We start from the raw sequence: 27,738 nt of genomic DNA on the forward strand, positions 1-27,738 counted from the left end.
TGCTAGTTTCACTTCACCTGAGCCGAGCCATGTCTCTGCTTTTAATCAGCATTCACAAAGGAGTCTTCCTTCCCTGGCCTTAATCACTTAAGCTCTTGGGCAATGTGCTCTGGGGTTGTCTAGACAAAATTAATAGCCAGAAAAATGATGCATTGAGCCATTGGTTTGTGTGTAACAGCAGGTGGTGGCAATGCCCACACACAGCTGCTTGTTGTGGGAGCATCTCAGTGTGCCTCAGTATTGCACTCTCAGCTGAGGGCCCAGACCTTGTCTGGATGGCAGGGGCTGCAGACCAGGGTCTCTACCATTTCATATCTCCTCCTGCCTGTTGCAGAGGTGCATATCAGCTTTTAATTCCCCAGTGCTGAGGAGGCATCCAACTAAAGCTGTCCCTGCCCTTTCTTTGAGGGCCCTTAGGGTACTTCTTTTGTTCTTCTCATAAAGCATGCTTTTCGCAAAGCCAGCCTATACCACATGGAGACAGGAGCTGCAGGCCTGCAGGTCTCCTTTCCTCCAGCTGCCCCCAGCTCTCAGATCACTTCCCTAAGCAGTACAGACCACTACAAAGACGATGCACTCTGCATCTTGAAAACATGTTCTTATTTTCTTGACCAGGCTGATGTCAGTTGAGGAGGAGCTGAAGAAAGACCATGCAGAAATGCAGGCTGCTGTGGACTCCAAACAGAAGATCATCGATGCACAGGTGAGTCCCTGACACTGAGGGGTGCAGCACTCTGGGGTGACTCTGCCAATATGCACCTCCCTGCTGTGTAGCAGCACCAGATTAAGTGCGGTCCAACCACATGCATGGGGTGCATCAGCACAAAGCTGCAGTCAGTGAGAGGTGGGTCAGCCCTCAGCAGGACAGTGTTCTGTTGGCAGAGCATTCGTATTCCTGCAGCTTTTTCTAGCCTTGGTGTTGGGCAGGTGACGTGGAGGATGTCAGGGTGGCAGCAGAGGTGCCACTGAGCAGAGAGGAGGTGGTTGGAGTATAGTCTTGAGAAGGGCACAGCCAACAGAAGGGTGGGGGAATGATAGACAAGAGGAGGGCAAATGCACAGAGCAGGGAAGGAAAGCGTGCCTGCAGGGCAGGGGGAGTAGAGGGGAGAAGGCAGGGCCTGTAGCTTGGAGGGGTGGCAGTGCCAGGGGACTGACCTTGTGCAAATGGTCAGCACATTGGAGTCAGCTCCCTGCAGGGCTGCCCAGGGCCGTGGTCAGTCTGTGCAGGATTGTACCAGGGCTCGGGGAAGCAGCTGGTGGTACAAATGAGAATGGCAAAGGGGCACCAGGTGATGGTGGAAAATACTGTGCTTGGAACAAAGGAACTGAAAATACAGCCCATCATCTTTTCATTTGTTTAGACAGCTTCAGGTTGTGGCTAGATGCTAGTGAATTGTAGGCTTTCTCTTAATGACCGTATTAATCTCTTGTGAGTCACCACTCATGACTAATTTACTGTATAACTAATTAAAAAGGAGATGAGACAGTGGTAACTTTGCAAAAGGAATCACTGTTTTCCTGTACAGTAATTTGTTCCAAGCCAGTAAATCAGCACACGTTCCCTGCTGCACTGGGGCAAAGCTTGGCAGGTAAGGGGGAGTGTGGGGCGCGTGGCTGGGGCTGCAGCCGGCAGCAGCTCCTTCAGGCCCCACAGTGTTACCTGTGGGGTTCTCAGCCAAGCCTGTGTGGTGCAGCTTTCTGCTTCTTGTCATCTCACACCGTGTGTGATCCTCAGAGTTACACAGGCAAACTGCTGTGCCCCTCTGTGTTGTTTCCGTTCTGTCTGCTCACAGCAGACAGCAGGAATGTGCAGGCATGGCAGGATCAGGCTGCAACACAGCAGCTCTTACTCTTGTCCCCATGATACTGCACTGGACCCCTTAGTGTAATCAGTGAGGATAAGCTATGCCATCATAGCCATCCTGGGAGGCCACAAGTCATTTAAGGCATTTATTTACACTAACAAAATCAATTAAACACTGACAGGAATAACCACCTTGGGAGAGAACTATGCTTTAAAACAGGAATCTTACCGTCTTCATAACAGCTGCATTTAGAGCAAACAACACAACTTCTGTATCACTGAAAAATTAGAAAAAGTACTTTATCTCCATTTTGTTCAGGACCAATGAGGACATCGTATGGTTCCATGAATTCAGCGCAGGTTCTGCTTGTTTAAAAGCCTGATGCGCCAACGCCTCCATGAGGCAGGCAGTAACCCTGGGAGCAGGGCAGGAGCTCTGACAGGGATCTCCTGTAGGCAGAGCTGCTCTCTGCAGAACTGGTGCCCACATCCCTGCGGCCATGCAGAACTCCGGTGCTCCCCTGCAGATGCTCCTGCAGCTACCTGCAGAGATGGTATTCATTCCTCAAAGAAACAATCCTCAAATTACGTCCTAGCCCAGAATTTCAGAGGCTTTCACTCTAGCTTCCCTGAAGGAAACGCAGGCTTTGTGCAAACCCGGTGCAGCTCAGCCCAGCACAATTCTAATCCAGGCTACAGCCACAGCCATGGAGACCAACACGGAGCTGCTGGGAGGTTGCAGAGCACCCTGCCCCAGCTTCAATCCGGTCTGGCACACAGAGGCTTCTGGCTGAGATGTGGCTGCTGCTGTCAGGCCAGTCCTGGAGCACGCAGCTTGTAGAGATGTCTGCTCACCTGGCAGCAGCAGGAGAGAACACAGGCAAAGCCATTGGTAGACCTGCTATCAGCGGTGGGCTGTTGAAGGGTCCTGGTCCCAAAGGCCCATGGGCTGCTGGCTCACAACAACACACGGCATCGCAGAGACAGGTCTCCATGCGTTCCCACTGATGGTTCCCTCTGTCTCTTTTCTTTGCAGGAGAAACGCATTGCTTCATTGGATGCTGCCAACGCACGGTTAATGAGTGCCCTTACTCAGCTGAAAGAGAGGTACAGCATGCAGACACGTAATGGGATCTCCCCCACAAACCCAACTAAATTGCAGATTACAGAGAATGGAGAATTCAGAAACAGCAGTAATTGTTAACCCGCGGAGGGCGCTGCCGCAGGAGGAGGCCTGGCCAGAGAGACCGTGCAGCAGCAGGTGTGAGCCGCGGCTTCAGAGAACGGCTGCTCTCTCCCCAGAGAACCCAGCTCCTTACTGCGGACGGCGCGCTTGACTGAGCCTTTGTGGGAGATGCTAATACCAGCACATTGAGGGGACGGAAAGATCAAGTGTGAGATGAGTGGCATAAGGAAATAAGATATATTTGAGAATCGCTGTCACTGTTGGATTTAAATCAGTGTTTAATGTTTAAACAGAAGTAACCTTTTCCTTCCAAGCTGCCCAGAGGATACACCTCCCCCCTCCCAACAAGGAGTAACGTCCTTGCCACTGCAGTAAGCAAAACGCTGGGAGCTGGGCAGAGCCTGCGGCGGGCAGCACCCTCAGTACAGGCAGCACATGCTGGACGAGGGCTGGCAGGAGCCTGGCCTGCTCCGCCTGTGACTCCCCATGGAGCACAGCCCCATCCCCAGAGCAATCCCTGAGCCTTTGGCCTTCCTTATGTAGCTTTTGTGCTGCCGCTGACTTTTGCAGTCCAGAGGGCATTTGCACAGCAAATTAGTGTTTAATTAACTCTGCCCATATAGGGGCAGAGCCCAGCAGGATGTTCAGGGCTTACTCAGTGCAATGTGGGGGCCGTGCGGGTACTGCTGGGGCTGTGGGGCCCTGGGCAGCCCCTATGAGCAGGATAGGCCCCAGGCTGCTGTGCTAGTGGAGGGAGGAACTGGGCCCTACAGAAGGATTTCTTGGTTCCAGTCCCAGCTTCTGCTCCCACAAACACTGGGGACAAGTCTTCATAAAGCAATAGTTCCAGGGCACTGTGTTCCCTACCACACACATAACCACAGAACAAATTAAAGGTTACCTGAGCTCGCTGTCCCCAAGCTGAGTGAGGTGCAGGGTCTGGATTTGCTGCTGGTGCCCACTGTGGAGGAGAGGGGGAGTGCCAGGCTGCAACAAGGCCAGCTTCATGCTTGACAAAGGGTTCGTTATGGGGATGTCATGCTCTGTGCAGAGATTTTTACTGTTTCTGGGGAGGAAAAAAAGGCAAAGAAACAAGAACGGCCATGAAGAACCATGAAGATCGGTAATTGTATTTCTTTTCTTTCACAGTATGCATTAGAAAAAAAAAGAGCCCATTTTCTGGAATACTGTCCTCTTTAAATTGGGAATGAGCACTGCTTGGAAATTAACCGGCCTGAAGAATGTAAAACATGGTCGTAAGGGAGTAACCAACAGGAACAGCAGCCACCACCGAGAGCCCCCTTGTCAGGAGCACTGTGCAGACATAAGCCAGGATTAGACTTTCCTAACTGCCGAGACGTGCAGCCCCGGCACACACAGACGTGTTGCTCAGCAGAGGGGTCACCTCCTTAACGGGGGATTGTGCCGCTGACCCGCCGCCACGGTGTTTGTTGGTTTGTGGTTGTTGAGTTAGTCCTTCACGACTCCCAGTCTCAGAGCAGGTCACTCGGACCAAGAGCCAGAGAGATTTCTCTGAGACACGGATGACAGTGTACAGTGTACAGGACATCTGCCTATTCCTCCCACTAAAGTTTAACACACTGCTGACCGCCTGTCCTAGCTCCTCCTGCCACGTGTAAATGTACAGCCAAAGGTACTAGGACGTTCACTGAGCTCTGCACAGCTTAGGTACCACCTCCAGCCTCGCCGGGCTGCCTGAGCAGGACGCGCTGTGCCATAAGCTCTGCACTGCCATGCTGCCCCACAGCTGTAAGGCTCACTAACAGCATCTTTCCTCATGCAATTGCTTTCCAATTTTAAGGTGATTTTTTTTTTCTATTATTATTTTTGTAAATGTTTTTCTGTTGCCTGGAAGCCCTGGGCCAAGCCTGGTGCGGCTGCAGCTCCTTGGAGGAGCGAACACATTGCTCTGCACTGAGGTCTCCGCGCCCCACCAACGCCTGCAGAACGGTGCAAGTACACAGAGATCCCAAAAGGAGCTCCTCAGAAAAAGTAATCACTGAGTAAGTGTTTGTGCCAAGTGCAGCATGCGGAGAATAGCACAGATGATGTCTTTGAAGAACCTCACACAGCTGACAAGGTTACAACTGGAGAAAGACCCAGACAGGTTAGGAGTACACAGGGTACTGTGAACAGCTCGGTTCATGCACGTAACTTCTGCCGTTGTCTTTCTATACATGATAAGAACCCTGCTAAAAAAGACTTTCAAACTGCTCTTGCCCTGAGATGTATTTTTAGAGTCGGTTGTTTCTGAGCTCCAAAATGTTGGTGTTGGGAGAGATGGAAGTTGTTCAACATAAAGGAGTGGAAGCAGCACCAAGGCACGGGGCAGACGCCCCACGGGCTGTGCTTCCATTGGTATGTGGACAAAATGGGGGGGTGCAGTCAGTGCCCTCTGAGAGCTGGAAGAAAGACAGACCCACCCGCAGCACAGCTGGTTAGTGCTGAAGCAAAGTGCAGTAAATCTGCTTGTCCCCCCCAGCCGAGGCGCTGCCTTTATACCTCCATACCCCTTTTTTCTTTTATTCCCCCCTAAGATCTGGCAGAAAATCCTGGGTAGCCTCAGACGTGCACCGCACTGAGCACACTGTCCTGCTGCAGCAGCAGCCTGCTCATGTCCTTCCGCAGTGAGTGACTAAAGAATAGAACCTTCCAAGTCCCAGTGCGATACCTCCTGGAGCTGCTCAGTTTCCTAAGCCAGTATGAAACAAAATTCCAATCAAAACGAGATCTCCTTACAGCGGAGCTTCCCCAGCCCCTTCTTCCTGTGTCTCTTTATGCTGTGAGCATCAACAACTGGACCTAAGTACGACCCTCCCACGTCAAGGTTTGGGGATAGGTTTTAAGATCCAGGCTCAGCTCAGTTCTGTTACTTCTGTTTGTGTTTCTGTTATTTATGAACTGTACATTTATGTGTGTGTGTGTGTGTGTGTGTGTGAGTGGCAGTGCCAGGTACCCAGCTGCAGCCCCAGCCCTGGTGCCTGACGTAGCAATAGCAGAGGCAGTTGATCCCAGGAGGTGCTCCCAGCACCGCGGCAGAGCAACCACTACACATAATGTTTTGTGACCTGCTCCGTTTCCTTTTTCATCCTTGCGCTTTCTAAAACCAGAGGCTGTTCTAGTGCAAACTCGTCCAAATGTAAACAAAACTAAAACACACTCAGATTTTTATCTTAATACAAGTCTTAATATTTTTTGTAAATGTTTTCAGTGTTTACTGTACCGTATCTATCTCACTAACGGTTGTAAATAGTAATTTACTTCTGGTGCTGCTTATTTGGTCAAGATTTGGCTGTATCTCACTGCTGTTCAGCACAGGTGGGCTCCAGCTGCCAAATCTGGATCCCGCCCCAGGTTATGGATTTCAGCCTCCTCCCCATGGGGCACTGAGGGAAGGGGGAGCAGCCGGGGATCCAGGTTTGAGGCTGACCCGCCTCAAGGATTCTGTTCTAAGAGTTTTGATTTGGGGTTTTGTGAATCTGTAGCAAACTGTCCTGGGAAGGAAAAAAAAAGAGAGAAAATAAGGAAAAAATTGTGTAAAGGGGGATGAAACAGACTGAACAATAGTCTGGGGCCTCTGCAGACTCTGAGTACCATCCTTTTGGACAGGGATTATGGGTTAAGCGCAGTGCCAACTAACCAGAGGGACTCGGGTCCTTCCCCACGCCCATCAATACTGCAGCGCAGTCACCAGCCCCTTCTGCACCAGATTAAGCAAATCCTGCTGCCATCCAAAGAGTCCTGTGTTACTCTGCATTGTCATTTGAGTCTGGTTGGTTTTGTTTTCTGCTTGTAAAGCACTGATTGCACTGTGAGAACATGCTGAGTCCGCCGGCCTGGCAGCCAGCCTGCAGGTCACTGCAGGGCGCAGGACACGGGTTCTGTTGTGAATATTCCTAAAGGGAGAAGGGACGCAGCGGACCTGAGTGAGACACCACAGTGTCTGCTGGGAGAGTCCCCAAATTGCATCCAGTGCTGAGAATGCTCACAGGCTTCTCCTGTTACTTAAATCCATACCAACGTGCAACACGAGACACACACTAAGGTCTGATCCAGGACTCACAGCACCCTACCCAGCAGGGACAGTGTGGGCTCACAGCCAGCACCATTCCCCAGCCCCAGAGGACACTGCTCAGCCACAAGGCTCAGCTGTGTGGCCTCGTCTGAGCCCTGGGCCAGCCCTGCACAGGTTAATGGCACCTTTTCCCTTGAGGAATATTAGAGGGAGGTGATGTGGGGGGAGTGGGAGATGACAGAAGCATGGGCTTTCCAAACCAAATCCAGTCTTGAGAGCATCATACAACATTCAAAACCAATCATGCTTTGAAAAAGGGTGTCGCGTTCAAGCACTGACTTCACAGGTTACCTGAGCTGTGACATTGCTGTAAATTCCACGTGGTTCTGCATCAGCTGCCAGCACCCCAGAGTGCAGTCTCCATGTTCACATATTCCTTTATCATACATCACTGTGTCTTAAGATATACCTCTCTCTGTATATCTGCTTAAGCTGATACTTGTTCCCGATAAGCAGTCGCTATGTTTTATATCCTCTTATAAAGAAAAAAAAAAAAAATCTTTTTGTAAGTATGTTTAAAAACAAAACAAAAAAGCAAAGTGGAAGTGTTTGCTGAATCTCCTTCAGCTCCTTTTAAACTATGTAATAATGTACAGAGAAAGTTGTTGGTGTTCAAAGAAATGATGTGGCCGTGCAATTTATGTACATTTGCAATTAGAAATATTAAAGATTTATTTAGATATTTTATATAAGTGCTCCAGCACCTCTGCTCAGTCTTTTCCAGGCTGCAGTGCCCAGCAGTCACTGTGCCCCTGGGCACATCCCTGCTTGTGCACAGTGAGGAACTACTGCTGTTGTTTCTGCAGTGACCACCATGGCTGACCCACAAGCACTGGCAGCTTCCCCCATGCAGTGATTGCAGGGCTGGGGCTGCCTCGCTGCCCCCTGCTGTGCTCCCACACCACACAGCTCACCTCTCAAAGGCCCTTCCCTGGCTTTCTCAGCAGAAAATGTGGAGAAGTCATTAAAACTGCAGGTAGCATCAGCACCTCTGTCTTATGAACATCACCATGATGAGCTCCTCCAAGAGAGGGGAAAAGACAGGCTAGTGGCATCAAAATGAGTAGAGACACAGAGCTTACCTGTGGCTCCTCCCATGCACAGCACCTCCAGCCCAGCCGGGAACTGGCTGTGGGCTCCCAGTGGCCTCCCTGTGTCCTGCTCCACCAATGCCAGCAAAAACACAGGGTTGAAATTCTCCCTGCAAACTCACCTTCCCCTCAGCCCCATCCTGACCCCCTCAAAGCATCTGCTGCCTTCACCTGCACTCAACCACAGCTGCCCTGGGGACCAGCCCAGCAGCCATCCCGTGTGTTGACCACAGGCTGCACAGCCAGGAGCAATGCTGCTGCAAGGGCTTGGAACAAAACGAGGCTGCCCTCCCTGAACCTGTTTGAGCTGCCATCCCAACACAAACCGCAGGAGCTCCCAGGCATCCCACAATGTACCCGACACCTCTGTACACAGGAAGTATGTCTGGGGGAGGTTCAAGCCTTTTACACATGGAGTTTAACCTTGCTGGCTTAAAAGGTCAAGAAAGGAAAAGAAAATCTCTCAGGAAGAAAAAGCAGCCCAGGAAACCCATGGCATCAGAGTGCTCCAAGGAGGGATCGATTAGTCAGTAACACCTGGATTGGAATAAAACCTCTTCAGCATTCTGTTACGGCTTCATCAGAGCAGAGCTCCGTTCTCAGCTGAAAATACCCACAACAGCTCCGTGCACTGACAGCTTTCAGCACTGGAGCCTCCCAGCATCTGGCTGCAACCACTCCCAGCAGCTCTGAGCACTTCTCAGAGGGGCAAAGAAGTGAGGCTCAGAATTGAAAATCAGCAGCCAGAACAACAAGGGGCTGGAGGCTGGGGACTGCCGTGTGTTTGCTTGAGCTTTTTAATCTGGAGAGTCGTTTTTGCCCAAGATTCATCAGCATTAATAATGTTCTTAATGTGACCCTTGCACATCTGTATCAAGTTCTGTTGTGTCACAGTCAATCCATAGGCTGCACACTGTGTGTGATGCCACAGAACCTCCACCCCGGGGCAGGAGCAGCACAGCCTTAGCTGTAGGCAGCCTTTGCCCTACCCCACTGCCCTGGCAAAGCTGCCCTCCTCCCCAGTGCTGTGCACCCAGAAGCTCACAGGCCAAAGAACAGTAAAGCTCCATGAGTTACACGTGAATGTCACTGGCCTTCTTTTCATGAGGGACATGCAGCTGGAGCACAACTTCCCCATGGCCTCTGGCAAAAGAAGCCAAGCAGCACATCTGCCTCCCTCCTGTTCTGCAAGCAGCCATCCCACAGGGGTTAGACCGAGACCCAGAGCAAACACTCATTGGAGATGCAGTTCGGAGCAGCCAACACACAAACCTCCAAAGCCTCAGCCCTAGAGATACAGAGCAGAGCTGCTCCCTGCCACAGAAGTCAATACAAACAGGCTAGCAGAAAGGAAAGGGCTGGAAGAACAAGAGTCATTAGTGGAAGCTTGTTTGTGCTAATTAGATCATTATCTGGAAACTATCGATGTTGCTATTTCAGCTCCTCTTGCTGTTTACAACTTTATTTTATCCATGTCTACCAGGGAAGGCTACAGCAACGCTCAGGGGATGAAGGCTGCAGCGCTTCCATTGCAACCCTCCCTCCCTCAGAACCCTCCAGCATCTCTCCAGCTCCACGGCAGGACAGGGAAGAGCACAAAGGCTCCCAAATAGAAGCCAGCTCCAGTGCCCCAACACTACCCTGAAACACCAATTAAAACCAGTGTTAGGAGAGAAGGAGATTAAAGCCACTGAGCCAGCGGTGTGGGTACAGCAGGAGTCAGTAGAGCAGGCTGCACACTGCTGTCACTTAATGCACCGTGTCACCTCTGCCTGGCTCCATTAGCAGCTGAGCTGCTCACAGGCTCAGGTTTGACTCACGCTGCCTTCACTCAGGGGAAAATGTTTTCCAGTTTGTCATGATGTGCCCTGCACTATTATTGATCTTAGAGAGACACTGCAAGAGGTTATTCAGTTATTAAAAACGAGGTGAGAGGAAGAGAGAGAGAGATTTGGACACCTGTAGGATTTCTGCAGTTTCCCACCCGACAGCAAGCACAGTGCCACGTCACATAAATAATATTGATGTAGGCCCTTAACATTATCAGATTTTCCCATTGCTGGTGTGAGCTGTAATTGAATAACCCTGACCGTCTGATTTTTCACATCTTCGAGGAGTAGAACCTGAACAATGGAGATCCCCAGCTGATTGCTTTTGATTTATTAGTCCATTTGTTTCTACCTGGAACCCATACTCATCTCCCTGAGCTACGGGAGAACAGTGAGACTGGGACTGAAGAGGACAGACATGAGGCCAGAAACTCAGCCTATAAACTGGGGAGATGGGCTTGGAGTGTGTGAAGGGCATTCCTACTTTCAACTGCAATGGCAGCTGCAAGCAAGACTATTGCTCAGGTCTGTAATTGGCTTTTGATTTTGTCTTTTAAAGCAATTTCGTGCCAGTCCTACACTACACTTGCAGGAAAAAGAAGGAAATTAGCACTCACACAGGTCAGTTTCTGTCATCACATTGCAAAAACACACCTCCCAGAGAGCCACATCAGGCAGGGGTGATGCATTGCCTCTGTGGGAGGGGACAGTCACGGCAGTGCTGCTCCCTTCCCACAAAACCCCTGCGGACGTGGGGGCACCACACAGCCCCATCCCCACAGGGTCCATCCTGCTCCCGTCCCATGAGCATGCAGTGCACCAAACACTGCCCACACCTCCCAGAGCCCTCACTATGTGCAGCCACGTGAAGCCGCTCCCATGATTAATGCTTGCTTCCCCGAGGCTGGTGGCTGTGCAATAATTGCTGTAGGTGCCTCAGAAATGAAGGTATGGCCTTGTTCACTGGGAATTACGGTACAGTGCTGCTCACAGAGGCACGAGATCAGAGTGTAACTGGTATGTCAATGAAAGCGGAGGGCGGAGCTGTTTGGACACTGAGGCCAGGTTCAGTGATCCACATCAGTGCCAAGCTGAGGTGTCAGCAACATGAGAACCTGATGGACTGACTCTAAGAAGGATGCCAGGATGGGAATATGGTGACACTAAGCTGAATGTTTGCTACCCTGGGCCAAGCCTTATTTTCTACCAAACGCTGTCCTTCGGGCAAACTATGCTCATTACGCGCTCATCATAATACCCAAACATACCTCCATCTCTAAAAACTACCAGCATCCACAGTGTGACCACTCCTCGCTGAGCAAGCACTCTTCAAAAACAAGGTGAGAGAACCTCGCATCAATCAGAATAAAGGTATGCATGATAGAGTCCCTCAAGCTCCACCTGTATTGTAAGAAACAGTGTAAAAATAGCTTAAGAGAGGGGGTGTCAGAGAAGATACCACCACAGACAAGTCAGACACAGACCATCTCTGACTTCTGGGACCAGACAGTGGTTAATGGTGACACTGTTCAATCTAACATGCTTGGTAGATTTATCCCCATCAATCCAAAAGAACTTGCAATCTGTTGCTTTAATAAACTGCACTGTTCACTAATCTAGCCACTAAGAGCTCTCCATCCGAGCGTGGCTCAAACTCTGCTAACAAACAGTGGCTATGTGAACACACTGGGCTGCCACCAGACTAATCGTGCAGTGATGCTGAATGCCATCAAACTGCATCGCTGTGAATCTAAGCTCAACCACTAACTCCTCTGATAGCTGAGGACAAGCGGGAATGTACACAAGGCGGTTATTTTCTGCCACATTATGTTGCCCTTTAATACAACAGTACAATTGGAATACACAGAAAGGTCAGTGTGGCTCTGCTGCACTCAGGAGGTGTGAAGCAAGCCCGTATTTAGCTCCTCCTGACCTTTCCTGCAGAGCCCACCTGCATCCCTGGGCTGAGCTCTGGTTAAAACACCAACACACAGCCCCTGCTGCACCGCTGAACAGAAGTGGACTCAAATAAATCACCTCAAACTTAGAAGATGCCATTAGCTATTAACAAACACTCCAAGCCTATGGGTGAAGGTAATTCAATATGATGTGCTTGGGCATGCAAGGTAATAGGTTTCAGCTGAATACCATGTGATGTAATCTCTTCAATAGGAGGTTAAATGAGGCTGAGACAGGGACCAGATGGATTTATTTGGGTAGCAGGTTCTTTTGGTTTTGTGTGCACCTGTCTGTGTGTTAAGGTGAAGAGAAGGAAAGGAAAGCAGTGTTAAAAGCGTGAGCTCTGCTACACATAATTGGGGCAGGGCTGGCACAGGGCTCAGCTCCTCATCCTGCTGAAACAAAGCGAGCAAGCAGGACTATCCTACCTGCTGCACTCTCATGACCATCATCTGCTGGAAGCCTCTGCTGATAAGTGAGCTGATTCAGAAGAGAGCCATGATTTCTCCTCCCAGAACAATGCACTAAAGAAAAAAAGGAATAAGCACCTCTCCCACACACAGAAGAAAGCTGAAAGCAATAACTCTAGCAGCAGTTAGAGACACCGACACAAGGAGAGGCAGCAATGATCTCACTCATGTTTTTATGGCAGGTTTCTACTTACTGAACACACCTGAGCACTTGCAACAGAACCTGGATGTGTTTGCAGGCAGAGGCATTAGCAGCCACACACCAGCTGGCACCTCTGCAAGGATCAGCTACAGAACCAGCCATTTCCTGAGAGCAGCGAGCACTCAGCTGGGGCTCTGCACTTACTCCAAGGTGCAGCAAGCAGCAGAGTGGCCCTGCAGGAGCAGCAGCCTCAGTAACTGTCCCTGCTCGAGCTGTTGCAGCTTGGCCTGTCAGAGCCCCTTCTGTTAACCGCTGTGCAGAACGCTACCGAGGATTTTGGAGTAGTTAAATCAGGAAGTGAATAACCCACGTAACCAGACAGCAAAGCATAACGAGGCATCGGGCTGAGCAGCGTGGGCCAGTGCCAGTCAATGCCTGAACACTTTCATTAGGAATGTGTGCGAATCATCACCTGGAGCACTTCACAGCCAGCAATCCCAGTTAACATGAAGGAAAGCCCAGATCCCCATGCCCAAGGCAGGACCAGCAGTACAAAGAGAGGATGAAGCTGACAGCCAGCAGCAGGGCTGCAAGAACAGAGCACCTCTGACCTGGCCTTACCCAAGGCAGCTGATATGAGCACGACAGAGGAATGAGCACAAGGCTTGCTTCTGGCAGCAGCTGGCAAGAAAGGCCACAAGGAGCTCACTGGCAGCAAGGGGCTGCAAACATGCATGGCCTCCATCAGAGACAGCAGTTAGTTCTAAATCCATTTATGATTGGAGACAGGACTCAATAAAAATCGTAGCTTTAATTGCTGGCTGCGCTATCAATAAATGTTTACAGCCATCTTGTATAAGCAGGGATAACAGAGACTGAGGTGACCATGAACAGGCCTGTTTGTCACAGAAACTGGAGGAGTCACAACTGTTTGACAGTGGCAGGTGCTGTCAGACTCAGACACAGCGGACAGGCTGCAGGTAACGGCACTGTGCTGGCTTTCAGCACTGCTCTTCTGCCACACCGATCCATCCCCATTACCGGCCCCAAAGCACAGCTGGAACAAAGCTACACCAGAGGGGACTGAAGGAGCTCCACAGTCCCACGTCTCCCCTTGCCAGCACTGGCAGGAGCTGGGGAAGCTCAGAGCCCTTCAGTCAGCCCTCACAGCGCTCCCCAGAGCCAGTAACGTCAGTGAGGGACACAGAGTCCAACTGACTAATTTCTGGGTCACAGGAAAAACAAGCAGATCAGCAGAGAGAAGGTGAGAGTTTGGTTCTGCCCTCCCTCACAATGACAGCAGCAGGGGAGCAGCAGGACGACAAAAGGCAAAAGCAAAAGAAAAAACACTGAAGTTAAAAGCTGTGAGGACAAGGGCTTCCAGAAAAACAAAGTGAGCTTCTCTGATTCCAACAGCGGGCAATGGGTGAGCGGAGGGCAGGAACAAAATAACGGCTCTAAGTTCTGTTTATGTTGCACTGAAGATCGCTCGCCCCCAATGGGCAGCAATCCTGGGGGCCTTTGCTGCCTCCCCCTGCAGGCCCTGCTGCGGGCTGCAAAAGGAAACCAGACTCCTCCCCTTGCATCTGCACGGATCCCCTCAGTCCAGGGCTCGTTACCGGAGCATCTCCTAACAGCACTTACAAATCACTACTGACTTTGTACCCATTCAGCAGTAAGCTGACAATATCAGCAGAGCTGGGTGCCGTCAGCCCTGCTTTGGTTTCAGGCCATCCTCGTTGCCACCACGGCCCCACAGCTCCGCCCCGCAGCACCGCTGCACAAAAAACGCACCGCTGTGCTTCGGGAAGCTTCCAGCAGCAACGCACGCGGCACAGATCGGGGTGCACAGAAGCCCGAAGCGCAGCCGGTGTGTGCCTACTGCGGGCTGCACGGCCGCACCAGTGTGAGCTCAAAGGGCAGGAACCGAAGGGCGGCCGTCATCGCTGAGAAAACAGCAACGATCGCCACGAGTGCCCTCCGTCCGGGGATGGACTGATCCACGTTTATGTTGTTTATTCAGCAGTCACGATCCCAGTTGCTCCTCGAGGCGCAGCTGCCCAGCCCCGCTCCGTCCGCGGCTCTCACATCCCGCCCGCCCCGCGCTCACCTCAGGTTGTCCGGGCTGCTCTGCGGCCTCCGGGATGGCAGAGCCCCGCTCCGCTCGGGCCGCGTCCCGCAGGAGGTGCCGACGCTCCGTCAGAACCGGACCCGGCGCCGCGGTGAGCTCGCAGCCGTTACCGGCACGTGGAGGCCGCTGCACTCAGCGTTCCGGCCGCGATGAGAGCGCCCGGCCGGGGCAGCTGAGCCGAGAGCCGAGCGCCTCGGCCCGCCCTGCAGCGCCGCGGGGAGCGAGCGCGTGTCGGCCCCGCGCCGAGCAGCTCCATGGGATTCGTCGGTTGTATTTCGTGCCGCCGGAGCTTCAAACGGCTGAGAGAAGCCGCAGACGGCAGAGCGGCGGTCCCGGCCCGGCACCGAGACTGCCCGGGCAGAGCGGAGCGCAGCCAACGCCGCTCCGTGCGGGACTCGGCTCCGAGCGGCGCTGCGCTGGGCCTCAGCCTGGACCGCCGGGCTACGGGACACGGACACAACAGGAGCAAAGAGGAACGAAAGCCAACCGCAGCCCGGCACCCCCGGGAAGGGCTGCTGGGGTTTGCACAGAGCATGTAGCTGGGGACAAGGCCCAGCACGGAGCGCTGAGCTTTACCACCGTTCACAGCTCTTGGTGTTATCACAAAAGCAGTGCTGGTGGTCCCAGCCCCCCGTCAGGGTGCCACAGGAATAAGGGTTCCATTTGTTGAACGTTTATCGCCTATTAAACCCCAAGAAAGGAAATCCATGCTCTGGAAACTACCATTTCCATAACAGACTGAAGCCAAAGAGCAGGCACTAACCTAATAAAGCTGCAGAGATCAATCTTACCAAGCAGCTGGAAGGGCTCGGAGTGATGCACGGCCATACCCAGAAGGGATGAAGCAGGAGAGATTCACCTTCAGAATGAAGATGCTCGTCTTCCAGAAAACAGCATAGAGCAACACAGGAAGATAAACTAATAGAATCAGGCAAATAGAGCCATCACTTTATTAGGCAAGCTGAAAAGCAAAACTGTGGAATTAGGAAGAAACTCGGTAAAGCATGATGGAAAAGAAAACAAATGAGAGGGAAGGAGGCAATAGTGAGAAGCAGATCGTCAATGTCCATCAGACAGAAATCAGAGTCAGGTCGGACAGAGCTGGCAAGGAACAAAGTGCTGTCACCATGACTGATTGCAGCACAGGTGGTCAGACTCCTGCTTCATACACGTGCAAAAGGCCAGCAGGGAATGAGAAGTCATTGGGTTGGCAACACTGAGCAGGAGATGTCACAAAGCTCCTTAGCGCGAGCAAGCGGAGAGCTGGTCAGGGCACAGCTCCATATTGCTATGGAAGAAGTGTTGCAAGAAAGCCAGAGCTCATGTCACAGCAGGCTGGAGCAGCAGCCGAGATCCCAATCAGGCAGGATCCAGCCAGCAGCTGCTGCTCCTCCTCTGGCAGCTTCAGCATCACACAGCTGGGAGCAATGTCCTTGTCACGCCATGCCAGCTGCAGAGGCCCCAGCCCTTTCCAGCTCAAAGCATGAGAGCGGGCTCCCTGTTTGCAATGAACTGGGCAAAGCTCAGATCAGAGGAGGATGAGATCCCTCCTCATCACACAGGTTTCTACACTGCATCCTCCATTTGTTGGAAGGGGGCTCTGATCACCTGATGATGGGCTCAACACAAAAGTAATGCATGGGGAGAACACCTGCAGAGCAGGGGGAGGAGAGCTGCAGCTGGGAAGACAAACTGAAGCAGGTGGACTTGGGTCTCACACCTGAGCAAGCATTAAGTGTCTAATTAGCTCAATACCTCCCCTTCAAAACTCATTTTGAAAGAAAGTTGCTAGGAGTGCAGGGCAAGTAAAGCAATCCGAGCAGGGAGGGCAATTCAATTTCAAGTGCCAAATCAAGTTAGAGGCAGAAGACAAGTTTCTGCCAACTCAGACGACGACAAGAGCCCTGTGCAGAGTAACAACTCACATAACTTGAAGTGAAACAAGGAGCCATCCAACAAATGTAGGCACATTCAGGCTAGAGACAAGCCTGCTGGGGGGAGATGACTAGGCAGGAGTTCTGTACACATTTGCCTCAAATCTGCTTTAGATGTTCAGGTGTTTTACTTGGATTTATGCCCAGTGAGGAATACGAGACCCAGTGTGTCTGAGAGCAAGAAAGATTTCACTGGTATGTAATGTTCGTATGTGCTCATAAATGGAACACTGAATGCTATATTGTTATCTGAAAAGATTATACTAAAAACAGTAGTAAAAACGCTTGCCTACCTTTCTTATATTGTTTTTCTGCTAGAAAGCTATCTCAGGACTAACAGATTATCAGTGCATTAGCATTCATACTCTGAATTCAGTATCGCTGGTCATTTTCTTGTGTTTGCACAGACCGCTGACCTAAGGGCTATGTGACATTGCTTTGGGTGCTAAATAATATTGCAAGGAAATTGCATTAGATGGGAGGGAAGAGAAATGTGACTTTGTTGTGATGTCTCTGAAGTACACTCCTAGTTTACTCCACTCCCCCCCATCCCCAGGAATAATATGGCATTCCATTTTCCAATTAGATAAATATACAAACACTGGGTTACTGGAGGCAGATAATTGAATATTTTATCTACTCCACAAGGGGCTCTTCGTATCTGAAATAGGAAATAGTGCATACTGCATCAGCCTGCATAAGCACAGGTTATGAAAATCTGTATGAGATCCGGAGAATATAAAGATCTCCATTGCTCTATATATACAATAGTTAATTTCATCCACTGCTATTGGGGTAACTTCTACAGTAGCCAAGAAGAGGGTATTTTAGGGCACAGATTGCACTACTTGAAAGCTCCAAAGTCTTCACATCTGTACTATTTCAAATCCCAGTCTTCTATATCTCTGTCTTTACAGGACATCAATCACAAGATGAGGGGAACTGTAAGCTATTTTCTAGTAACACACTGCCAGTCGCAAGACAAATGTCAGATGTCACAAAATGAGAAGTAACCATTTTTCAACTTGGGGATGTCGTCACATATATTACAATCAAACTGCGAAAAAAATGACCCTTCCAGCTTCGTTTGTTCTGACAGCCGCCAGACCTCAGAGCTTGGCATTTTATCTTCGTACTGCAATAATCCTTATGAAACTTAAGCAAGGCAGAGGGCAGTGGCATTAGTTTACAATCGCCCTCTTATGTACAACACAAAATTGCAAACAGTCTGGCCAGTGAACAAAAACTGTCTGTTACTGCTACTATTATGTTAGAGAAAAAGAAGGGAAGGAGAAGCAGCTACTCCCACATCTGTTATTAACACATGCGAAGTATCAGGTTCTTGCAGGCCAAGCTTGATTTCTGTGTTGTATTGCCATGTTCCTGATTGCCACGTGGGAAAACGGCACGCTGCTTAAAACTAAAAACCAGGCAAGTAAATCCTAAACAGTTCCCAGAGTAAAGTCACTCCATGTTGTGCGTGCATTTAATTCCTGACATTAAATGCGAGGACTTTCTCCACACTGACAGCACGACTCCTGCATGGCAGACAACATTTCTCATGCATCAGCCACTGGTAGATTCAGACATCGAGATCAGGTCATTTTCTCAAACCAACCCTCACTGCCCACATGCTGCACCTTCTGAAAACGGTGTCACTTCTGACAGTATGGCAAACACTGCAACACGAGTGGATTATTAATGTTAAATAATAAAACAAAGGAGGAAAATCAATTTATACATCATCATCATAAAATATGAGACCAAAAAAAAAGAACTGACTGAACAGCACTGATGTACCAAGTTATGTGTCCTTTCCAACCAGCCTGTCTCTGCTTAGCCCCCCAATGAAGAGTGTGATGATGCAACCCACAGTTCATTGCTTGAAAAACAAGAGTACTCTGTAGAACTCCTCCAAAAGAACTCCAGTGGAGTCCAGCATTCTGGCCAAAAGATCCTGTTGAATAATACAGATCTGAGTCGCAGAGTTGTAGATAGAAGAAAAATGAAGATTATGTGCAAAGTCCAAAAAAATCTGCTCTAGATGTTAACTCAGGTCCAAATAAGATAACAAACAGCAAAGAAGTGTGAAAATAAGCAAACCTAGAATAGAAGTAGATTAGCCTAAAGTAAGCAGATTGGCCTTCTGGATGACTTCTGGACCTGGACAACTTCTTACACCTTTATGCAGTAAGGCTCCCTGCAGCAATAGTGCTTACTACTTGAAGAAAAAACAACACTGAAGTCAACAAATGTTACTTCATGAAGCTTGGTCGGTTGTTTTTTTCCTGTGAATCATTGTGACCTTATTGTTTCTTTGGAAGCAAAAGGATAAACTTCTCTCATTTTTCTTTAAAAAGTTCATAGTACTTCTCACAGCAAGGATGTGTACAATGAAGTGCAAATATGATTCCAGTGGTTTAAGATTGACTTATAAAGGTAAGTGCATAGCTATAGGCAACAAGCAAACCCGTACCGACACCAACAAGCACAGTCCAAGCAACTGAAATAATAGGGTCAAATCCTGAAGTCTGACCAAAGATGTAATCCTAGGTTTTTGTTCTCAAAAGCACACCACTGGAATTTGTGACTGCAGCTCCTTAATTGGTATCCATGATTCATTCAATTCCTTCGACATGCACGTGCCCCGCAGGCAGTGCACCCAGTCCCATGATGTTGGTTATCTTCCCACTATGATTTTGTTCCTTGTCTTCACATTCAGAATAAAAGCACAGTTTGTCACGTGAGATGCACTGCAGGCCTTTGTGAGGAAGGATCCGTGTTTGAGAATGGGGCCTTCAGCTCACTTTTTGAAGAGCATAAATAGGAAAAAAAAAAAAAGGAATTAAAGAGTCTTTTCCACATCCTGCAGCTTACACATACCTGGAGCTTCATTCTCAGCTCTCTCAGTCTCTCCCTGCTCCCGGTGAAACAGCACCAGGGTAGCGATGACTTCTACAACCTGCAAATTTACCAGCTGCGGCCGTGCGGTTTAGGAGGGGTGCATGCAGAGCTGCTGTACCCTCAAGTCCATCTGTCAGACAAGGAACTGCTGCACTTCGGCGCTCCACAACCCCTCGGCCACAAAGCAGGCGCTTCTCATCCAGGGCAGCCAGGTGATACTCACAGAAGTCAATCAATGACGCCACCTGCTCATGAAGAGGGAGTGACTTGTATTTTTTCTGAGCCAAGCAGAAGAAAGCTTCAACAAAGGCTTGCAAACACATTCCTGCAAGGAAAGTGACTTTAAAGGAAATTCATAATACACATAAACAAAAAGATCTCATTTCTGTGCTACCAAGGCCAAACGTATGTGCCAGGTATGAACACAGAGTTGTGCTAGTCAACATATTTGAAACAGCAGCCATATACAGAGTTCATTAGAGGAAAAAAAATCAAAGACCAAGAGACAAGGTTCTGTCTGCACGTGACACACCTGAGCTCATTCAGTGTCTCAGTACAGCACACACCCAGGCGGTGTTGCAGACAGCTATTTCACTGAGGCTATTTCTATCTTTATAGCCTGACCGAAGCCAAACTGGTACTGCAGAGACTGGTTTCAAGACACTGTGCAATTAAATTGATGTACAACCAACTGCGATCCCCGTTGCCTCAAATATTAAGTTGAAGGCAAATCAGACACACGCTAACATACTGAGCTTCAAGGAAAGCATTTGGTTGGTCTCCTTTTGCTCTGTGTATCTTCTGGATCTCTTGGTTCACGTCAGTCAAGACTCAAGCATTCTACAAAGAAGTTTTGTTTCAACTGAATGAAAAACAAACAGCTGAATTGTAAGGGAAAGTGGTGCAGAGCCAGAACATTCTGCTGCTATAATAGACTCTGCTCTGTCCATCCACAAACAAGAGTACCCTGCATACACTGCAGTACAAAAACTCTTCATATGTTCTTTGATCACATCAAGCTAATAACAAATTACCACAGCCAATGGAAAGAAGGGCTGCATATTAACTCTAATTATTAGACTTAAAACCTTGAAATAATGCCTAATTTAATTTTTCATTAAGAAGCCTGACCACAGCCAGTTTTGCAGAACTCTTATAGCTGCCCTGTGTTGTGAGCGGCTCTCCCCATTGGAGCACACACTTCAGAAGATCAGTTTAGGATGAGGTTTGTTTTTTGCATGGGTTTTCTCTAACAACATTGGTCTATCGATGCTGCAGGAAGGACACCTTCTCTAAACATTACAGTTACATTCTAAAGTATAATTTCTCTCAACTAAGACTGCAGCTGGGGTCGCTTATGATCTTGGCTGCAAAACAGCTTCCAAGAGAACTGCTGGGTTATCGAAAAGCAGCAGCTGCCAGCTCAGTGAATTACTTTATCAGTCACAGTGAGCAGCAGGCAGAGAAAGCACCTTTAGCAACATCCACACTGTCTGCTCCGTAAGTGACACTCGTGTGAAGCACGGAATGAACAAAGCTGGAAGCTGCAGTTTTACTGCAACAGTTCTCTATGGGCTACAGCTGGAAGCAGGCCAAATGTAAAGACAACAGAAGAGAGCGGGGGTGTTGCTAAGGAGATGATACCAGCTAACCACATAAACAACAAAGAAATCCTAAATGCAAACAGTCGATTTTCCATAGGTGTCACATCTGTAGAACAGTGCCTGCTAGACACTGCTGGGCACACCTGGAAACTTCTCCATCTGTGAAACTGAGATTCTTGATGTTTCGGCAGAAGAGACCTACAGATTTATTACATGCAGGATACCTGAAGTCAGCCTCAACTCAGGGAGCTCTTTTGCTCTTTTGACATTTTAATAAGAAGATGAAAGATTAAATACACTGATGTCTGACATCAGCCTGGGCATCAGTTCAGCTTGGCAGCACCACTTCTGGGGTTTTCAGAAGCTTTTAGAAGATGTGAGTAAGTTAGACCCCTGCAGCGATGCTGTGCTGCCCTGGTGCTGTCTACCACATCAACACCTGAGTATTATTATTATATATGAAGCAAGTATCCTTACTCTAATAACTTAAGCCCATAGAAGAGTCAGCAAAAAGAAACCCTTTGTTGATTTTCTGTAACCACCTGTTCTCTTGAGCAAATAATTTGCTTTAGTAACCTCAGGTAAACACGCAATGCAATTTGTATTAAGCAGCAGAAAATGGGGCATTATGGTATTATCTCCAGCATCCATCACTTTAAAGTCCCCTAATGCTGCAGCAATAGCACGTTGCCACTTAGGGCTAAGGTATGTATTCAAACCTTTATGAAAATTGGGTTTGAAGAGGCTTTCATTGCAAGAAATCCCTTCTAAACTTCAGCGGAGGAAAGACATCAGAAAGTATCTCCCTGATCTGCACACACAGGCCCAAGGGTCAGCAGTGCGGATCCAGCACTATTATAACCATTTCTCACCACAGGGAAACTAATTACATCTAAGAACGCCTGCCCTTTAGTGTGAGCAGCAGATAGGAGCCAAACTCACAATAGAAACCACTGACATTTCAATTAGTTTGTTTCCCTTTGAAAGGAATTTATGAGAAATCTGCCTGATGAGCCCCAGAAGCGAATGCAGACAAGCTCTCCTCTGGATACAGATAAACCGAATAGTTCATAACTTCAGACCTGTGCAGAAGAGGTAGGAGTGAAAGGTTTGGGCTTTTTTTGGAAATGAAACCAATTTTCATGTCTATGCATAAAGATTAAAAACATCATCAATGTAATCACATTTTTCAAAGGAAGTCAAAAAGATGGATGGGATGTTCCGTCCAGCACGCTTATTAAATAGCGAGGTATTTTCTGTAATAAGCTAATATTTTAAGTGTAACTACCCAACAGGAAGGTATTTATATTCATTTTCCCAACCACTCAGCTGCATTACCAAGAAAATATGTGATGGTAATAAAGGAAATCACCAGGGGAGCTGGGAATAAGATTAGAGTTTAATAAACATTTTCCTTTTGGCTTAAAAATACTAAAGAATTCTTAACTGCTGTTAAGCAAACAGCTTCCTATAGCTGCCTTTCTTGTCTAACATTATCAAGGAATATATTTGAGTTTAAATGCATTTTCCTAATAGAGAAGTAAGCAGTTCAAACACTGATCTGTCACATCTCCCCCAGAGGTTGCTCACTGGAAGGCGCACGCTGCTGCATGGGGCTGGCACCTCCTGCAGAATGAACTCTGAGCAGCTGAAAGAAGTCCCAGGAAAGGAGAATCCCTGGTGGAGTAGATTGATTTCTTACAGAAGCCTTTCAGCCATGCTGAGTATATTCTTACATTGAATATTACAATCCACGGTGGATATAAAAAGGTTTAAAAGCAACCAAAGTGACTAATGATCTGATACAAACAAACAGAAGTGCCATTTGCCATAAGGAGCGCTCGTAGGGAAAAGCACTGCTAATCACTCTTAATAAGAGCCAATTTAATAGCGAGCACCATGTGACTCTGTATAGAAACCTCCTGTCCTTCCCTCAGCCAGCACAAAGTCAATGAAAATGGAAAAACAAGCAGTAGATAGTTGGGCAACTGGGAACCCTCTGGAAAGTAATATGGGTAGTTTGCTGTGTCCCCAGAGTAACCTGTTTGGATGACAGAATTAAATCAAAATGAAGTTAACCATATTTATTTCTAGCTCTAGTATAGGTTTTTGTTTGACTTTTTGCTAGACTATGTAAGCTACTCCAATAAGGACGTATCTTCTTACACTGTAATTAAGTCGGAAGTTCCACTGGGAATGCTTTTAAATGCTCTTCTGCAACAAGAGTTATGAATACTAAATTACAAGCACAAAAAAGGCTTATGGAAGATTTATGCCACTACATAACTGAAAACTAAGAGTGATCTATTCTACAGATACAGGTAAACTGCCATGCAAGTAAACAGCTGCTGTTGTACGTGCCCTGGGTATCTGTGCTTTGCTCCCGTCATTTTTCCTGAAAGCTCCAGGGGTGCTTAAGCTACCAAAGCTACAAAAACAAACACAAAACACCAATTTTCATGGTCTTCGAATACAAAATAGCATTACCTGATTCCCTGTGATCAATTCCCACACTGTTCCACCTTCTTGTGATATCAATGTATAAGATATCCACAGAAGCCATTGAAAAACTGCTGTTACTGAGCTTGCAGTTTCTGTTAAAAATAACAACAAAGAAGCAAAAGGTCTGATTACTTCCAAACTTCCAAGCCATAAAAACCCACACAAGAGCAACACAGAGGACAATGGGGAAAATCCTACCTGTGTCTTAAGTACGCTCACTGTAACTTGCTTAGTCTAATATAAGGCATGCAGTAGATGCCATGCAAGCTATCATTCATTAGGTCTATGCACCTGAAGATAAACGTCCTGAATCTTTCATGTGCAGATCATCTCACACATGCAACTTGTGCTGCTGCCTGCACAGATCATGGCAGCACCAAATTTGTCAGGAAGCAGCTGTGGGCAGGAGTAGTCCAGATAGAGGAAGGCATCTAAATCTCATCTGCACATTCAATCTCACATCAGTACCTAATAGCAAAAGGCAGCAGGTCAGGTTACACATTAATTGGTTTCAGAATAACTCCTGTCTCAACACCACACAGATTTATTCTATGAGTTACTGAACACTGCATGGAAAACAGCAGCATCTCTGGATGGATCTCAGGCAGCTGGTGATAAGCACATGTGGGAGATGTGACACTGTGCTGTGGGCTCAGACCACACAAGTGTTGATCAGTAGATGAGAATGAGCCATCTGCCCCAGACTCCAGATGCCTGGCAGCGCAGCTGGAACCAGCGCATGCACCAAAGCATTGGCCAAAAGCTCCAGCCAGGAAAAAAAACAACTGTAAGCATTGCTTATTTTTCTAAGTTATTTTGTAGAATGAAGATATTATTGAAAGGGAGCAAAAGTTTGGGCAGATGATCTTTGAAACCACCTGCCCACACACATCTGCAGGCAAACCACAGCTGCACACCATTTCAATGTAGAGAACATGAGAGGGAATGTAATCACACAATCCGAAAAGAGCAGTGAAGACAGCACTGCAGTTGGTGTGCATCATCTGGGAAAAGTAAAGAAAACAGTTGCCAGCATTAAAAAGTTTAATTTAACATGCGTGAGGAAACTGTAAAGTCTATTATTTCATTGGGATGTGACAATTTATTTTAGTATTATTAAAAGAAAATGTTGGCGTTTATACTGCGCTCATCTGGCAAGTGCCAAATTAAGGCTTGACTAAACAACAGAGAATACAGAACTAGAGAACATCCTGCACCGATAGAGCAGATACCTTCAGTATGTGTATATATATATATACATATACATCTGTTATTTTATAAATCAAATTGTTTACATTCATTCCTGAATGCTAAATACATCTGCATAGAAAGAGGATTTGTTTTTTAAGAGTACATCAGCAGCTGCTGCCGATTTCTTTTGCCATTCTCAGTGGAAGACAGAAAATGAGATATTTGTACCATGACTCGAACAGATACGTCCTTCAAAAAGAGAATGAAAAAAATCCCACAAAAATGCAGAAAAAAAAACCATTGAGTTCCTTGTCACTGCAAGATGTAGTTTCATGATGTAAATCCTTAGTGTGGAGCGCATCAGTAACTGGCATTTGAAATCCTCTGCTTTGGCCTGGGGCCGATGGCGATGCCCCACAGCCAGCAATCAGATCTCCAGTGACCCAATTTCAATTGTCATGTTTCTAGTAAATCTCAGGAATACGGCTGTGAGAACGTGACATGTTGACTAGGACTGCAAATAGTATCTCCCAAAGTATCAGTGGTTGCTGTAGGATAAAGATCCACGTTTCTATTAGACATGGTTTCATAGGTCAGGTATCGTTGGATTTATTTTGTTTTACAATCACAGCAGTTCAGTGAACTTCAGGGGAAAAGTTCCTTTAAAAGGCACCGCTGAACCTACCAGCTCAAAGCGTGCCACTGTTATGGCCTGCTCTTATCCAGCAAGAGCTCGGTGACAGCAGTTCTACCCAGCAGGACCTTGAGTTTCTAGCTTTTCTATTACACTTTATGCCATTCCTACATAAAGCACGTTACTAACCTTATAAATGTCCGGAAACCTGTTGGCCCCAGTTTTGTCGTCCCTTTGACACCCAGAAATCGGATGAACAATGCAGCCACTCTGTCCACAAGTCGCAGGTAATTAAACTGCTTAGCGTACTTTGGAAACACTTGCTTGAGACAAAGGGAGGGCAGGCCAGCCTCTGTGTTTCTGCTAGTATCGTAATCCAGTCCACCTCCTGGTCCTGCATCCAGTAGATCCTCCTTTGTTTCTGACACATGCTCTGAACTCTGAGATCTGTAGCATGTAAGAGAACCATATCCTACCTTAACCTTATTCATGCAACATTCAACATGTTATTTCTGCATTTTTTTAATTGCAAAACATTATTTTTATAAGATCTCCACAACAATTTATAACCTTACATAAATACCGCGGTTCTCTAAAGCAGAAATGATGCTACAGGAGTATCTAAAGAATAATACGCAGAACATTCGACCTTTCAGAAGGTAAGAGACTAACGTGTCTCACACAGACAAGGAGCCACCAGAAATACCAGTGTGCCGTTACAGCCAGCAAACCAGGTTCGATTAAAAATTGCATTTCATGACATTTCATGGAGCATCTCGTGGGAAATGCTTAGAGATTATAATAATCCAGTGCTATTTAAACTTGTTTTCCAGCCATGATTAGAAGCTTCTACATTTCCTGATAAGTGAGGAACAAAAAGCACATTAAGATCCATTTGCAAAGAAGAAATTCTAACAGCGCATTCAGAAGCGACACAGTTCACATCTCCGCACGCTGGCACTTCTCAGAAGATGATGGTGGGGCAATCCCATTATTTTGTCTTCAAATCCTCTGTAGTCCTGTCAAAATGCATCATTCCATCTCCACTGTTGTTGCCAAATTCCCTAAATAACGCTGATTGAGACAGCGGTGCTCTGAAATTAATGCTACGTGTTTATTCAGCACAACGTGTTGTTCCATTTCTTCTGCTTCTGACACACCTCAATAAAATTAAGGATGGCTACTGCTTACATTCCCAAAGTCAGACAGCTGGTGTAATTACTTGGCACCCACTAAGCAGACACATGTTTTCATTTTCTCCCCCATCATTTTTCTAAGTACATATCATCAGCAATAAGTATAACTCACACCGGGTACTAAAAAATTAGTGCTTTTACTTCATTGATCTTTTGTGTTCCTGAACAGATTTAGCGCCCTTCATAAAGTTCTTTTTGAACAGAGAATAACGAACAATGTAGTTATTATCCACCCACAGCACTGCAAAAACTACTGAGCCAAAGCTAAGTGAAGCTGTACTTTCCACTTTGATACTCGGAGGCAAACTTCCTTAGCACACATACAGCCATCCTGGAGGCAGGACATTGTTCCAGTGACACACTGTGTCTGCTTCCAGTCCAGGATACTTCAAAGTAAAGACCACTTACAGGAGGAACTAGTTAGTAACTGCAAAAAAAAAAGTTTGAATTCAATTGTGATACTTAATTTCTAAAAGGCACTTTTGGAGCCAGGTTTTGGACCACTTTATAATCCAGGTTTTGAATTTACTCATTCCCACTACAGACAGAGCAGCTCATTAATACCTGACCCCATGTGCACTCAGCACAGCACCAGCCTGGGGAACCTCTCATCGGATGTCACCACAATCTGTAATTGTGCCCGTTTTGTGCAAGACAAGGAATTCTAAGTCCTTAAAAAATAAATAGTTGAGGTAATGTAGATGGTTCTTCTGTAACACTCCTCTGCTGCAAACAGCAGCAAGTAGCAAAGTAGAAAAGTAACGTTACACTAACATTTGCTTTACTAAGGACAAAAATTATACATTCTTATAGTTTCATTCCTTCTCGTAAATGATTGGATGGCAATTTCACTGCCATCCAGTGCCTTCTGCAGGCCCAGAGAGTGAGCGAGTGTTCAGCCACGAGAACAAGAGTGCTGCCACTATTTCTAATCCTAGGCCTGCTGATGAACTTTAATCCACATCTTCAGCCAGCTGAACCAGGCCACGAGCACATGTGGAACCGCGTACTCAGTAAGAGAGAAGGTTACGTCTGCAACATAACTCTCGTTTAATTAAGCCTCTG

At 47.5% G+C, this 27,738-nt stretch overlaps 2 protein-coding genes across 13 annotated transcripts in view; one reads left to right on the forward strand and one right to left on the reverse strand.

Moving 5' to 3' along the window:
* DAB2IP (DAB2 interacting protein) overlaps positions 1 to 7,769 on the forward strand; it is a 154,069-nt gene extending 146,300 nt beyond the window's left edge. For 8 of the 9 annotated variants that reach the window (XM_072352509.1, XM_072352508.1, XM_072352506.1 and 5 more), the window contains 2 exons: positions 616 to 703; positions 2,841 to 7,769. In XM_072352509.1, coding sequence (XP_072208610.1) covers positions 616 to 703; positions 2,841 to 3,008 — 256 coding nt within the window. In that variant the 3' untranslated portion in view covers positions 3,009 to 7,769. The remainder of the gene's footprint in view (positions 1 to 615; positions 704 to 2,840) is intronic. The other variant, XM_072352507.1, reaches the window with a different exon arrangement.
* A 7,853-nt stretch (positions 7,770 to 15,622) lies between these two features.
* The window catches only part of TTLL11 (tubulin tyrosine ligase like 11), a 76,165-nt gene continuing 64,049 nt past the window's right edge, over positions 15,623 to 27,738 (reverse strand). For 3 of the 4 annotated variants that reach the window (XM_072352518.1, XM_072352517.1, XM_072352515.1), the window contains 3 exons: positions 25,667 to 25,924; positions 23,638 to 23,744; positions 15,623 to 19,871 (listed from right to left, as the gene is read on the reverse strand). In XM_072352518.1, the coding sequence (XP_072208619.1) occupies positions 19,549 to 19,871; positions 23,638 to 23,744; positions 25,667 to 25,924 (688 nt within the window). In that variant the 3' untranslated portion in view covers positions 15,623 to 19,548. The remainder of the gene's footprint in view (positions 19,872 to 23,637; positions 23,745 to 25,666; positions 25,925 to 27,738) is intronic. The other variant, XM_072352516.1, reaches the window with a different exon arrangement.

This window comes from Excalfactoria chinensis, chromosome 18 (genome assembly GCF_039878825.1).
Source record: "Excalfactoria chinensis isolate bCotChi1 chromosome 18, bCotChi1.hap2, whole genome shotgun sequence".
Classification (NCBI taxonomy): Eukaryota; Metazoa; Chordata; class Aves; order Galliformes; family Phasianidae; genus Excalfactoria; species Excalfactoria chinensis.